General features: G+C 37.0%; 1 protein-coding gene across 1 annotated transcript; it reads left to right on the top strand.

The window, feature by feature from the left end:
- Positions 1–3,110: 3,110 nt before the first annotated feature.
- On the top strand, positions 3,111–11,533 carry LOC139863481 (uncharacterized). The gene is made up of 4 exons (XM_071852113.1): positions 3,111–3,624; positions 9,357–9,569; positions 9,790–10,857; positions 11,424–11,533. The coding sequence occupies exons 1-4, from the start codon at positions 3,111–3,113 to the stop codon at positions 11,531–11,533; spliced, it is 1,905 nt and encodes a 634-aa protein (XP_071708214.1).
- The last annotated feature ends 384 nt before the right edge of the window (positions 11,534–11,917 follow it).

Here is an 11,917-nt window from a genome sequence, read left to right as displayed (position 1 = left end):
CACCTTTCTTCACAATAATTTGACACACATTTGATTATTTTAACTAAATTAAAAATACTTTTATTGTTATTAATAATACTTTTATTATTATTAATATATTATAATTATAATATTAATTATTAATTTACATGTAATTTAAATCTTAAGAATTAAATTGATTAAATATTATATAAAATAAATACGGAGTAGTACCCTTTTAGGGCCACAATTAATAAAAATTAAAAATCTCACCTTCATGTGAAGATACATTTTCATCTTCATATTCCTCTCACCATTTGTAGATTCATTTTACTCCTTCAATCCAAGTTAAAATTCAAAAATAAAACAAATAAATTATAAAAAAAAGGAAAAAGAAACCATTTTATCCGTCCACAAATATTTCACAAAAGCACGAGCAAAGGGACGATGAGCTGGGCGGTGGCCTGGGCGAGCCGCTGCCAACTGCGCCCAGGTGGGCGGTCGGTTGGGCGACCCCCAGGAGCCAACCGTTGGGACTGCCCTTAGTGAATTTATAAAGTGAAGGGTAAACTTTTTTTATCAGGTTTTTAGAACACATATTTGCATGCAAGAAGTTTATGAAATCATTATAACCGGCCTTAAGAAGACCGATTTGTTCAAGTTACTATAACCCGAACTTGGCAAGGCCAGTTTTGTTCTACATGTCATCCACCTAGCTTGCTTTGTGTGAACCCAATGAATCTGTCCTTCGCAAGGCCTATGATGTCCTTTTTTAGCAAATGCGTACTTTGTCTACTTTATGTTTGACTTACTAAGGGATGGCACCCACGGGTGACGGGCACGAGTCCTTAGTACCTGCGACCCGTACGGCAAGATTTTTTTTACCCGCGGGTACCCGTTTACCCACCAACGAGTAAATTTTTCTGCTCGTACCCGCAACTTACGGGTACCCGCGACCTCCGGGTAAACTTGCGGGTTTACAAAATGTGCACTTTAACTAATTGTTTAGTCACATATACCCACGTGTGATTAGGAGTCTCTGTTGCGTGTGATTTATTATCCGTTTAACACTATAAATATAACTATTGTACCATGTGATTGTGTGCATGGAGTTTTAGTAAATATTCTCTGGCATGTGCCCGTGGAGTAAACCCTTCTACGTGTTTCATTTACGCATCGTTCATATGCTTTAGCAAGTTCGTTTATCGTTTGTGAGTGAGTTATTGGTATAAATCACTCGTCTAGTTAAACCTAAATTTCTAACAAGTGGTATCAGAGCTATATGTTGCTACATCAGGCCCAATGGCGGATTGAAAAGCATGGTGAATGAACGACGGGTTATAGGGTTTGTGCATCATGTATCGAGATCAAATGGCTTAGTTAGGAGATCGTGAAGAACTGACGAGTATGTCTATGTACTCATGAGATAATATATTAAAATTGGTCTATCATTTATAACAGGTTATTGTGGTGGTTCGCGGCAGTAACGCAATCGATGGTTGGATCAATAGGTTTTGTTGTGGGAGATTTTCTAAATTCAGAGGCTCTAACGCAGCTGTGGTAGGAAATTCGTAACAGTTTCTTTAACCGTTGTATCATCTTGAAATTTTACTGTAGGTGCTACACACGTAGGTCTAAATCATATAAAAATTTGGTAGCGATCGGACCGTTCAATTTGGAGTTATATTTTTTTGGATGTTGGCAGTCGTCATGGAGTTACTATAGGTGCTAGTCAATGTGTCTTCTAGCGTAAGAAGATAATCTTCTGGTTTAAGAAGATGGTGGCGAAAGAAACCAAGATGACCCAAGCTAGTAACTATGAGACTGGATTATCGATCAGCGGTGTTTTTGATTTCGAAAGACTTCCTTTCTCTTAGGATAGTGATGGAAGTACGGTGTGATTCAGGTGTCCCATCCGGCGATATTAAAAGGAGTTATTAATCTATTAATCTAGGGTAATTGTAGGTTGAATATACATAATTGACAGTTGATGGATTTTCAGTTGAAGATCGCTTTAGGGTGATGTTTATGTCTCCTTCGAGTGAGAGATTGTTGAGTGTGAAGTCGAATTAAACAAGAAGTTTGGATTTTTATGGTTTAAAATACTAGCGACCGCGAGGTAATAGTTTTGATCGCAAAATTCAGTCTGGCGGGCAGCAGGTGGATCGCGATTAGGAGTCCCTGTTGCGTTTGATTTTGTATTCATTTAGCACTATAAATATAACCCTTGTATCCTATAATTGTATGCGCGAAATTTATAGTAAATAATCTATGGTTTGCGCTCGTAGAGTAAACCATTCTTCTTGTTTTGGAGTTGTGATATAACCACGTTAATTCTTGATGTTGTTTATACATCGTTCATATGCTTTAGCTAGTTCGTTTATCATTTGTGAGTGATTGATTGGTATAAATCAATTGTTCTGTTGGGTCCTAAATTCCTAGCAAATTTTTTATATTATGTTGACTCATAATAGTATGTAGTATTGTACACGTCTAATATATATTCACATGACCTTATTTGTGATTTAGTATATGTGGAGGTCTTTGTGCAGGTTTAAATGAGCTACGTGCGGGTCTTTATGCTGACAAAAAGGATAAAATTAGTCTTGGGAAGGCCGATTTTATTAGGTTCACAAAAAGCAAGCTAGGTAGATGACATGTAAGATTAAACCAGCTTTGCCAAATTAGGTTTTTGGTGACATAGACAAATCAGTGTTTCTAAGACCGGTTATACTATAATTTTATAAATTTCGTGTATGCATATACGTGTTCTACAAATTTGATAAAAACAAAATTATGCCCTTCGGTTTAAAAATTCCTTAATTAGTACTCTAACATTTAAACTAATAAATACTACAAAATATTAGGAATTATAATATTTACTTTCATGATGACATGATCAATCTTCAATTCCTTTCATAGTGTGTTGTACCATAAAAAACATTGAATATATGTATCATACTTTGTTTTCTTTGGAATCTACTTTTTAAACCAACAAGCAAAAACATTATCCCTAAATCTAGTTTGATACTCATATAATAAAGTCATCTCTTTTCATCCTTATATTACCAAAGATCTTTCTTTTCAAAATTTAATCAAGCAATTCATTTTCCTCTTTTAATTATTTAAAATTTACGAAAAAATAGATAAGGATGTTTGAACATGAACACCCATTGAGTCTCATTGATTTGTGGTCAAAACATACATTAAACTATGAAGAAGAGAGTAATGAAGATGATGATAATGATGAGAAGGATTTTGTTACAAAACCCGACTTTGAATGTGAATGTAAACAATGTGGTGAAACAATTTATTGGTGCCATAGATATTACTACAAATGTGATCATTGTCGCTATGCTATTCACAAGTTTTGTGGAGAACTTCCGAAAACGATGGAACACCCTTCCCACGTATCTCATACTCTTATTCTCGGTGGCAAGTGGGGTAGTTGGTCTTGCAATATTTGTAGAAAACATTATGATCATGGTACTGAGCTTAGCTATTATTGTGATCATGATTATAGTTTTGTTATTGACATCAAGTGTGCTACAAAATGTTTAAGAATCAATCTCATCCATCATCCTAGCCATGTACACCCACTTGCAAGCATTGCTGGAGACAAACAAATATTATGCGAGTGTGGTGCATGTGGAAAGGAACATAAAGGTGCGTTCTATCAATGTGTCCTTTGTTCTTCTAGCCCGCCCATACACAATGATTGTGTGTTTCTACCAAAAAGGTTGCTTATGTTGGAAGCTTCGACGAGCCCAACACACCACTATAGAAGACCTAGGTTATACTCACTCACTAGACCAACACTTTGACGTTGGTTAGCCTTTAATTTTATAAATCCTTAGTGCACAATGTACTTAGGCGACAATGTCGACCATATATCTTTAGGCGGTATAACCGACCATGTATTACTTAGGCGGCAGAGCCGACCATATAGTAAGAACAATAAAAGTGCACTAAGAACTTAAACACAAACTAAGGCTTGATCGGGAAACTTAACAAAAACACTTATATTAAATTACAATTATAATATTACTTACAAGCTTTCTCTTCTCTACTTTCACTAACTCACACTCTTCTTCTCTTCTTCACAACTCACTTCTTATTTCACTCTCACAACTTTCACACACTACACAAATGAAATCTCCTCCCATATTTATACTACTCCATGGAACATTCTAGAACCTAGATATTTCCATGGATATATAAATATCTAGATATTTCTACAACCTACAAATATCTAGATTTTTCTTTTACATTTCAATTTCTAGATTTTTCTCTCATATTCTAATATCTAGATATTTTCTTATACATATTAATATCTAGATATTTTACCCATATACATTTACTAATTCCATATTATTCTAAATTTGCATTGTATTTTAACACTCCCCCTCAATGCAAATTTTCTTCCAACGATGTCTTGCAGACAATTCCAAGTGCTTCTCTGAATTTTGTAAACTTCGATTTACTTAGGCTCTTGGTGAATATATCTGCTACCTGTTCATCTGTCTTTGTTGGCACCATCTTGATCTCCCCTTCAAGGACCTTCTCGCGAACATAGTGATAGTGTACTTCTATATGTTTTGTTCTTGCGTGAAAGACTGGATTCTCTGCTAGACGTATAGCTGATAGGTTGTCGCAGAAAAGCTCTACTTGATAGTCTGTTGATTGATGAAGATCTTCCATTAGTTGTTTCAACCATGTAATTTCTTGTGTTGCTGACGATGCCGATCGATATTCTGCTTCAGTGCTTGACAAGGATACTGTTGGTTGTCTCTTGCTGCACCATGATATTACTCCTGATCCAAGACTAAACATGTATCCAGTTGTTGACCGTCGTGTATCATAGTCTCCAGCGTAATCGGCGTCACAATATCCAGTCACGTGACATTCTTTTGTTTTCTTGTACAAAATGCCAAAGTTAATAGTGCCTTTAACATACCTTAAGATGCGTCGTACAACATCAAGGTGAGGCTTCTTCGGATTGCTCATGTATCGACTAACCACTCCAACTGCATAAGATATGTCTGGCCGGCTTAGTGTGAGATAAATAAGACTTCCGACCATCTTTCGATACATGGTAACATCTTGAAGACATTTTCCTTCATCTGCTCGTAGTTTTGTATTCGGATCCATCGGAGTTGAGATAGGTTTGCAATTAAGCATTCCGTACTTTTGTAAAAGATCTCGCGCATATTTCTGTTGTTCCAGAAATAATCCTTCTCTTTTCTGCTCTATTTCGAGTCCAAGAAAATGTTTGAGTTCTCCAAGCTCCTTCATATGAAATCTGATAGACAGATTCTCTCTTGTTCTTTGGATCTCCTCATAGTGATCTCCCGTGATGATTAAGTCATCCACATATACTAGCACTATGGCTAGTTTTCCTTGATCTTGTTTCACAAATAAACTAGAATCTGAAGGAGCAACTGTGAAACCACTTTGTACTAAGAACTCGCCAATCTTCCCGTACCAAGCTCTTGGAGCCTGCTTCAAGCCGTATAGTGTTTTCTTTAATTTGCAGACATGCTCAGGATGGATCTTGTTTTCAAAGCCTCTTGGTTGCTCCATATAAATGTCTTTGTCAAGTTCTCCATGTAAGAAAGCGTTCTTGACATCCATCTGCCATAACTTCCAAGATTTGCTAGCAGCTAAAGCTAGTAGAGCTCGAATTGTTGTGATCTTCGCCACTGGACTAAACGTTTCTTCATAATCCAGCCCATATTGTTGAGAAAAACCTCTAGCAACAAGTCGAGCTTTATACCTTTCAATGGAAGCATCTGATCGAGTCTTCACCTTGTAAACCCATTTACAAGATGTTGGTTTTACATCTTTTGGCTTTGGAACTAAACTCCATGTCTGGTTTTCTTTTAGTGCATTAATTTCTTCTTCCATCGCTTTCTGCCATTCTTGACTTTGTGCTGCTTCTTAATAAGTGGAAGGCTCAATAGGTATTGATTCATCCACATGAGCAGCATTGGCATACCTCGGATTAGGTTTCCTCGGCCTTGTTGATCTCCTTAATTCTTGTGCATGCTCCTCGACTTCCTTTTGGCTTGGACGAACCTCCTCGGATATAGATTGATGTACACCAGTTTTCCATGGACTCTTTTCCTTAGAGTACGACCCATCTCGTTCTTTAGTTGGATCCAATACGTGCTCTTCACGTTCTTCTCTTCCTTCTGGGACTTCTTCTAATTCATGAGATTCTGGAAGCTCTATCTTTTGAGGTGACCACCATGAAGAAGCTTCATCAAATACCACATTTCTTGAAGTATGGCACTTTCCAGTATTTGGATCACAACATCTCCATCCTTTTCTTGATTCATCATAACCGACAAAAATGCACCGAATTGCCTTCTTATCAAATTTGCTTCGGAGATGATCTGGCACGAAGACGTAGCATACACATCCAAAAACCTTGAGATGGTTGACGGTTGGCTTGATCTTCCATAATCTTTCATACGGTGAAATATGCCCCAACTTCATTTGTGGAAGCCTATTAATCACGTATGATGCCGTCCTCATACATTCGGCCCAAAATCTTCCTGGTACATTCTTACCATGAAGCATACTTCGACAAGTTTCGGCAAGGTGACGATTCTTGCGTTCCGCCACTCCATTCTGTTGTGGAGTATTGGGGCAAGTCAATTGCCTTCTGATCTTGTGCTTCTCAAGATAGATATTGAACTCGGTTGATAAATATTCTCCTCCATTATCTGTGCGTAAGCACCTAATCTTATTATTGAGCTCACTTTCTATCTTCTTCTTGAACTCTTTAAACTTCTGAAAAGTCTCCGACTTTTCCTTCATGAAGTAAACCCACACATACCTTGAGAAGTCATCAATGAATGTCACCATATACTTCATTCCTCCAAGTGATGTTTGTTTCACTGGGCCAAAGACGTCTAAGTGTATGAGCTCTAGTGGTGTCTTGGACTGATGTTGTGACTCCTTGAATGGCAATTGGTGAGCTTTTCCAAATTGACATCCATCACATATTGTATCTGTTCGGATATCAATTTGAGGAAGCCCATTTACTATGTGTTTCACCATCATCTCCTTTAACTTGTTGTAGCCCACATGCCCAAGACGTTCATGCCAAAGATCAGCCGTCTCATTCTTTCGAGTCTTATCGACATATGCTGTTTCAGCAGATAGTACATAGACCGACTCTATTCTTCTTCCTTGCATAATTGGATTGCCAACCACCTTCACTCTCTTGAATACGGACACATCTTCTGGTCCAAAGAGCACATAATTCCCTTCTGCTGTCAATTGTGGTACTGATAGTAAATTCTTCTTTAGGCCAGGGACAAGATACACCTTCTCGAGTTGGAGCTTATGAGAGTCGCCTTCATTTGGAATTATTGTCTTTCCAATGTGAGAAATAGACAACCTTGAATTGTCGGCTGTCAACACGACTCTCTTTCCTTTGTAATCCTCCATTTCTTGCAGCTTCGTCTCATCATTGGTCATATGATTTGAGCACCCGGAATCAATGATCCAATCATCTTTATAGTTTATTTTTGACTTTAAGGTTGCTGCAAGAGCTTGATCATCCATGTCAGCTTCAACGGAGAGTCCTGCTTCTGCATCCCGTGTTTCCTCATTAATGGTTGCTTCGAATGTGACCTCTTTCTTCTCATCTCTTGTGGCAGCCACATTTCCTTCGAAAGTTCGCCTTTTGGGGAATCTACAATCTCGATCAAAATGACCCTTCTTGCCACAATTGAAGCATTCACCATTCTTTCTCTTATCATTTTCCCGTATTGTTGGCGATGATCTCTTCTTCCTTGTTGAGCTCCCCCTGAAGCGTTGCCTTTTGATTTTAGGTGACCCTTCCACCCATATGTCTTACTTGCTTTCATCGCCTCTTGTCTTCGAGACATAGCTTTCTTCTTATTGGTGAAGGGTGCTTCTTCTTCTCCTTTTATGCTCACTTCATTCATCTGCTTGGCTAATGCCTCTTAGTTAGCCAATAAATTCTCCAGCTCTATTAATGATGGTTGAGTAGGCCATCCTCTCACAGCGGCTATAAATCCATTATACTCGGATCTTAAGCCATGGATGATAATTCTCTTCATCCTTGCATCACTCACTTTCTCTTCAGGAACAAGTTGAGATATCTCACGGCAAATTGATTTCACCTTGGTGAAATACTGAGAAATAGACAGACTTCCTTGTGAGATACCCGCGAGCTCATTTTCCAAGAGCTGGAGGCGTGCTTCATTCTTCTTTGAAAATAATTTTTCAAAAGTTTCCCAAGCTGCCTTTGGTGTTTTCTCGTCACGAATGTGCTCCAATAGATCCTCCTCGATTGTAGTCTTCAATATAAATAAAGCCTTCCCGGCCTTGATGTTCCATTTTCTCAAGGCTTCAGCATTTTCTTTCGGTGGAGGCGTTGTGTCACTGCCAGCAACTATTTCCCATAAATCATGTCCTTGTAGGTAGGATTCTATACAAGTCCGCCAATAACCATAGTTGTGGTTATTGAGACTCTTGATTCCACTGCTCGTACTTGCAAGATCTGCCATCATGACGTCCAACGTCCAATAAGCTTGGTCCCTGACCGATGAGCTTTCACAGTTCCTAACTATGCTTCCACAGAATCTCCCTTAGAGCCTTGGTGAAAACAAGTCGATGTAAACGTCCAACGTTTACCGATTTCCTCCACTAGAAATGGTCTCGAACGACCCGCTCTGATACCAATTGTTGGAAGCTTCGACGAGCCCAACACACCACTATAGAGGACCTAGGTTATACTCACTCACTAGACCAACACTTTGACGTTGGTTAGCCTTTAATTTTATAAATCCTTAGTGCACAATGTACTTAGGCGACAATGTCGACCATATATCTTTAGGCGGTATAACCCACCATGTATTACTTAGGCGGCAGAGCCGACCATATAGTAAGAACAACAAAAGTGCACTAAGAACTTAAACACAAACTAAGGCTTGATCGGGAAACTTAACAAAAACACTTATATTAAATTACAATTATAATATTACTTACAAGCTTTCTCTTCTCTACTTTCGCTAACTCACACTCTTCTTCTCTTCTTCACAACTCACTTCTTATTTCACTCTCACAACTTTCACAAACTACACAAATGAAATCTCCTCCCATATTTATACTACTCCATGGAACATTCTAGAACCTAGATATTTCCATGGATATATAAATATCTAGATATTTCTACAACCTACAAATATCTAGATTTTTCTATTACATTTCAATTTCTAGATTTTTCTCTCATATTCTAATATCTAGATATTTTCTTATACATATTAATATCTAGATATTTTACCCATATACATTTACTAATTCCATATTATTCTAAATTTGCATTGTATTTTAACAGCTTATTGAAAAAACCACAGATGATCGTTTCACCCATGCTCACCCACTCACTCTTGCGTATTCCTTTTCAAAATCATATCAACGTGATAAAAGTTATCCCAATTGTAGGATATGTGATCTAGATTTTAGTGACAACAATTGGATTTATAAATGCGACAAGTGTAGATACTATACTCATCTTAATTGTGCAACAAACAGACGTGAGTCCTTCATGTCCATCCTAACCTCTCCAGGTAAATATATCTATATAGATGAAGTTTATATTTATTGAATTTTTTTTCGAATTAGAATCCTTTTTACAAGCTAAATTCAAATCAAAGATCCTTATGAGTAAATGAGAAATCAATATTGCCTTTATCGAGAAATTTTAAATTTTATGTTACCATTTTGGCCTAGTTGCCCTTTATTTTAGGATGATGGAGTATCTATAATAAATTGATTCATTAATAATAGGTATGGAAAAACTCGTCAAAAATTATGATGATAATGAGTATCCGGATCTTCTTCAACTTCCATTTCCTAATGAATCGTATAGTTTACTAAAACACTTGTTCTATAAAGATACTCCATCGATGACGTTCGGAACCAACGATGTAATAAGAAAACATGTTAGTCATCAACATCCACTAATTCTAGTGAATGTTACGGAGCCAACCCTATATTCAAGAGGTAAAAAGGTTTCATATTATAACCCAAAGAAAAAGATTCAACTTTTATGCAATGGATGTGCGAAACCAATCACGGGTCCACCGTTTTACATGTGCGCCAAAGAGGATCAAAATTGTGACTTTGTACTCCATGAGTGGTGCACCCGACTTCCGGTCGAAGTGATCGACCACCCTGGTCACCGGCATCCCCTGATTTACTATCCAAATATCCCTTCCAAGGTTCTTAAAGTTTTCAAATGTGCTATGTGCAATTTACCTAGTAATGGATTTGTTTATTGTTGTGTCCTATGTGATTACTATGTGGATGTTTTTTGTGCATTCATACCCAAAAATATCACCCACAAGGCTCACCAAAATCACCTCCTTCTCCTTTCTAGAGTTGATGCAAAAAAGGTTCAATGTCGAATGTGTAAGTGGCATTTTTTCGGATTTGCATTCAAATGTGACGTTTGCAATATTCATCTACATCCCAAATGTGCTTTATTAGTGAGCGAGACAATTGAACACCCGTATGACAAACACCCAATGAAGTTGAGTTACTCTCCAATTGAGAACCATAAGAGTGATTACTTTTGTGAAATTTGTGAAACACCTTATTTCGATGCTCAAACAGTCTTCTATCATTGTGACGAGTGTGTTCAATCTGCACATGTGGATTGTGCGCCATCAATTCTTCAACCAGAAACATACACGCTACATCACTATTCAGAGTTTTTAAATGTAAAGTTTGGGGGAATTTATAACGCGGCTCACGTTCATGAGCACCCTCTTTCATTTGCTCCAGAAAGAATGAGAGAGTGCAATCATTGTCGTAGCATAATATATTTGGACATGATACTTAAATGTCTACAATGTAAGTTTGCAATTCATTTAGCGTGTTTTTTAGAAATCTATGCCCGTAAAGCATGCCAATAAGATAAATTGTAGACTTATAATTTGTGATTGTAATGTAATGATATTAATTAATTATTGATTTTTTTAATGACGGCCTCTAGAGTTCTCGTTAATGTGTATAAAAGACTTAGGTGTTGTTTGTTTTTTAAGATGTTTTTGTTTAAAGATCTTCGGAAGGTATGTGTGTTGAAAATTGAAGATCTATACAATAAAATTAAAACTTTTCTCTTGTTCAATAATGACTGTATTATCAAAATTTATTCCTCTTATTTGATTCCTTATTAAACCATTATTATCAAAATATAGATAAACATGTTGGCTTGATTATTACTGTTAAAAAAATAAATAAATATAATGAATAAACATTAATACAGTAAACAATTGCAGAAAGCTCAAAAATATGATAATAAACGGTAGTAATATAAACAATCATTCATATTCATAATATTCAATTACAAAATTTAAAACCTTCGTTCCACCTCCAATATCAATAGTGCTTTGTTACTCTATTTTTTTCATGTTAAGCAACATGCAATAAATCTGGGAATATCGTAGTAAATCTGAAGATTTTGAAGGAGAATGTAACGAAGAATTCGAAGAAGATTCGGTTCACCACCATCCCCGGCCAGATTTGAACGGGTTTTCGATCTCGGTTTTCTAACTACAAAAAAATACCTCAAACCCTTACAAATGGGTTTTCGATCTGGGTTTATAACGGGTTTCGATGATTCGATCTGGCTTTTCACCATCGATTTTGTCACTGTTATTGGTGATGAAATAGCTCAAACCAGAAAAAGATTGAGATGTTTTTAAAATCGGAGAATCATTCATCGTAAGGCTTTTCTTTTTTTACCTTAATTTGTTTCATCTTAGTTTTTCTCAAGGGTTTTGATCCCTTACACAGATCAAACAAAGGGAGTCGTGTCACCGGAGATGGTGTCGCTGGAGATGGTGATGCTGGTGCTGAGGTGAGTAGGTGGTTGGAGAAGGGTTAGAAGACAAGGGATAAGGTTGGAAGA

This window comes from Rutidosis leptorrhynchoides, chromosome 8 (assembly GCF_046630445.1).
Source record: "Rutidosis leptorrhynchoides isolate AG116_Rl617_1_P2 chromosome 8, CSIRO_AGI_Rlap_v1, whole genome shotgun sequence".
NCBI classification, from domain to species: Eukaryota; Viridiplantae; Streptophyta; class Magnoliopsida; order Asterales; family Asteraceae; genus Rutidosis; species Rutidosis leptorrhynchoides.
The sequence above is the reverse complement of the archived record's forward strand: the minus strand, read 5'-3'. Positions and strand labels throughout refer to the sequence as shown.

Coding starts and splice junctions, on each gene's coding strand:
- LOC139863481 (XM_071852113.1), top strand. CDS start 3,111: ATGTTTGAACATGAACACCCATTGAGTCTCATTGATTTGTGGTCAAAA. Junction 3,625..9,356: donor ATGTGGAAAGGAACATAAAG/GTGCGTTCTATC, acceptor AAAAAACCACAG/ATGATCGTTTCACCCATGCT. Junction 9,570..9,789: donor GTCCATCCTAACCTCTCCAG/GTAAATATATCT, acceptor CATTAATAATAG/GTATGGAAAAACTCGTCAAA.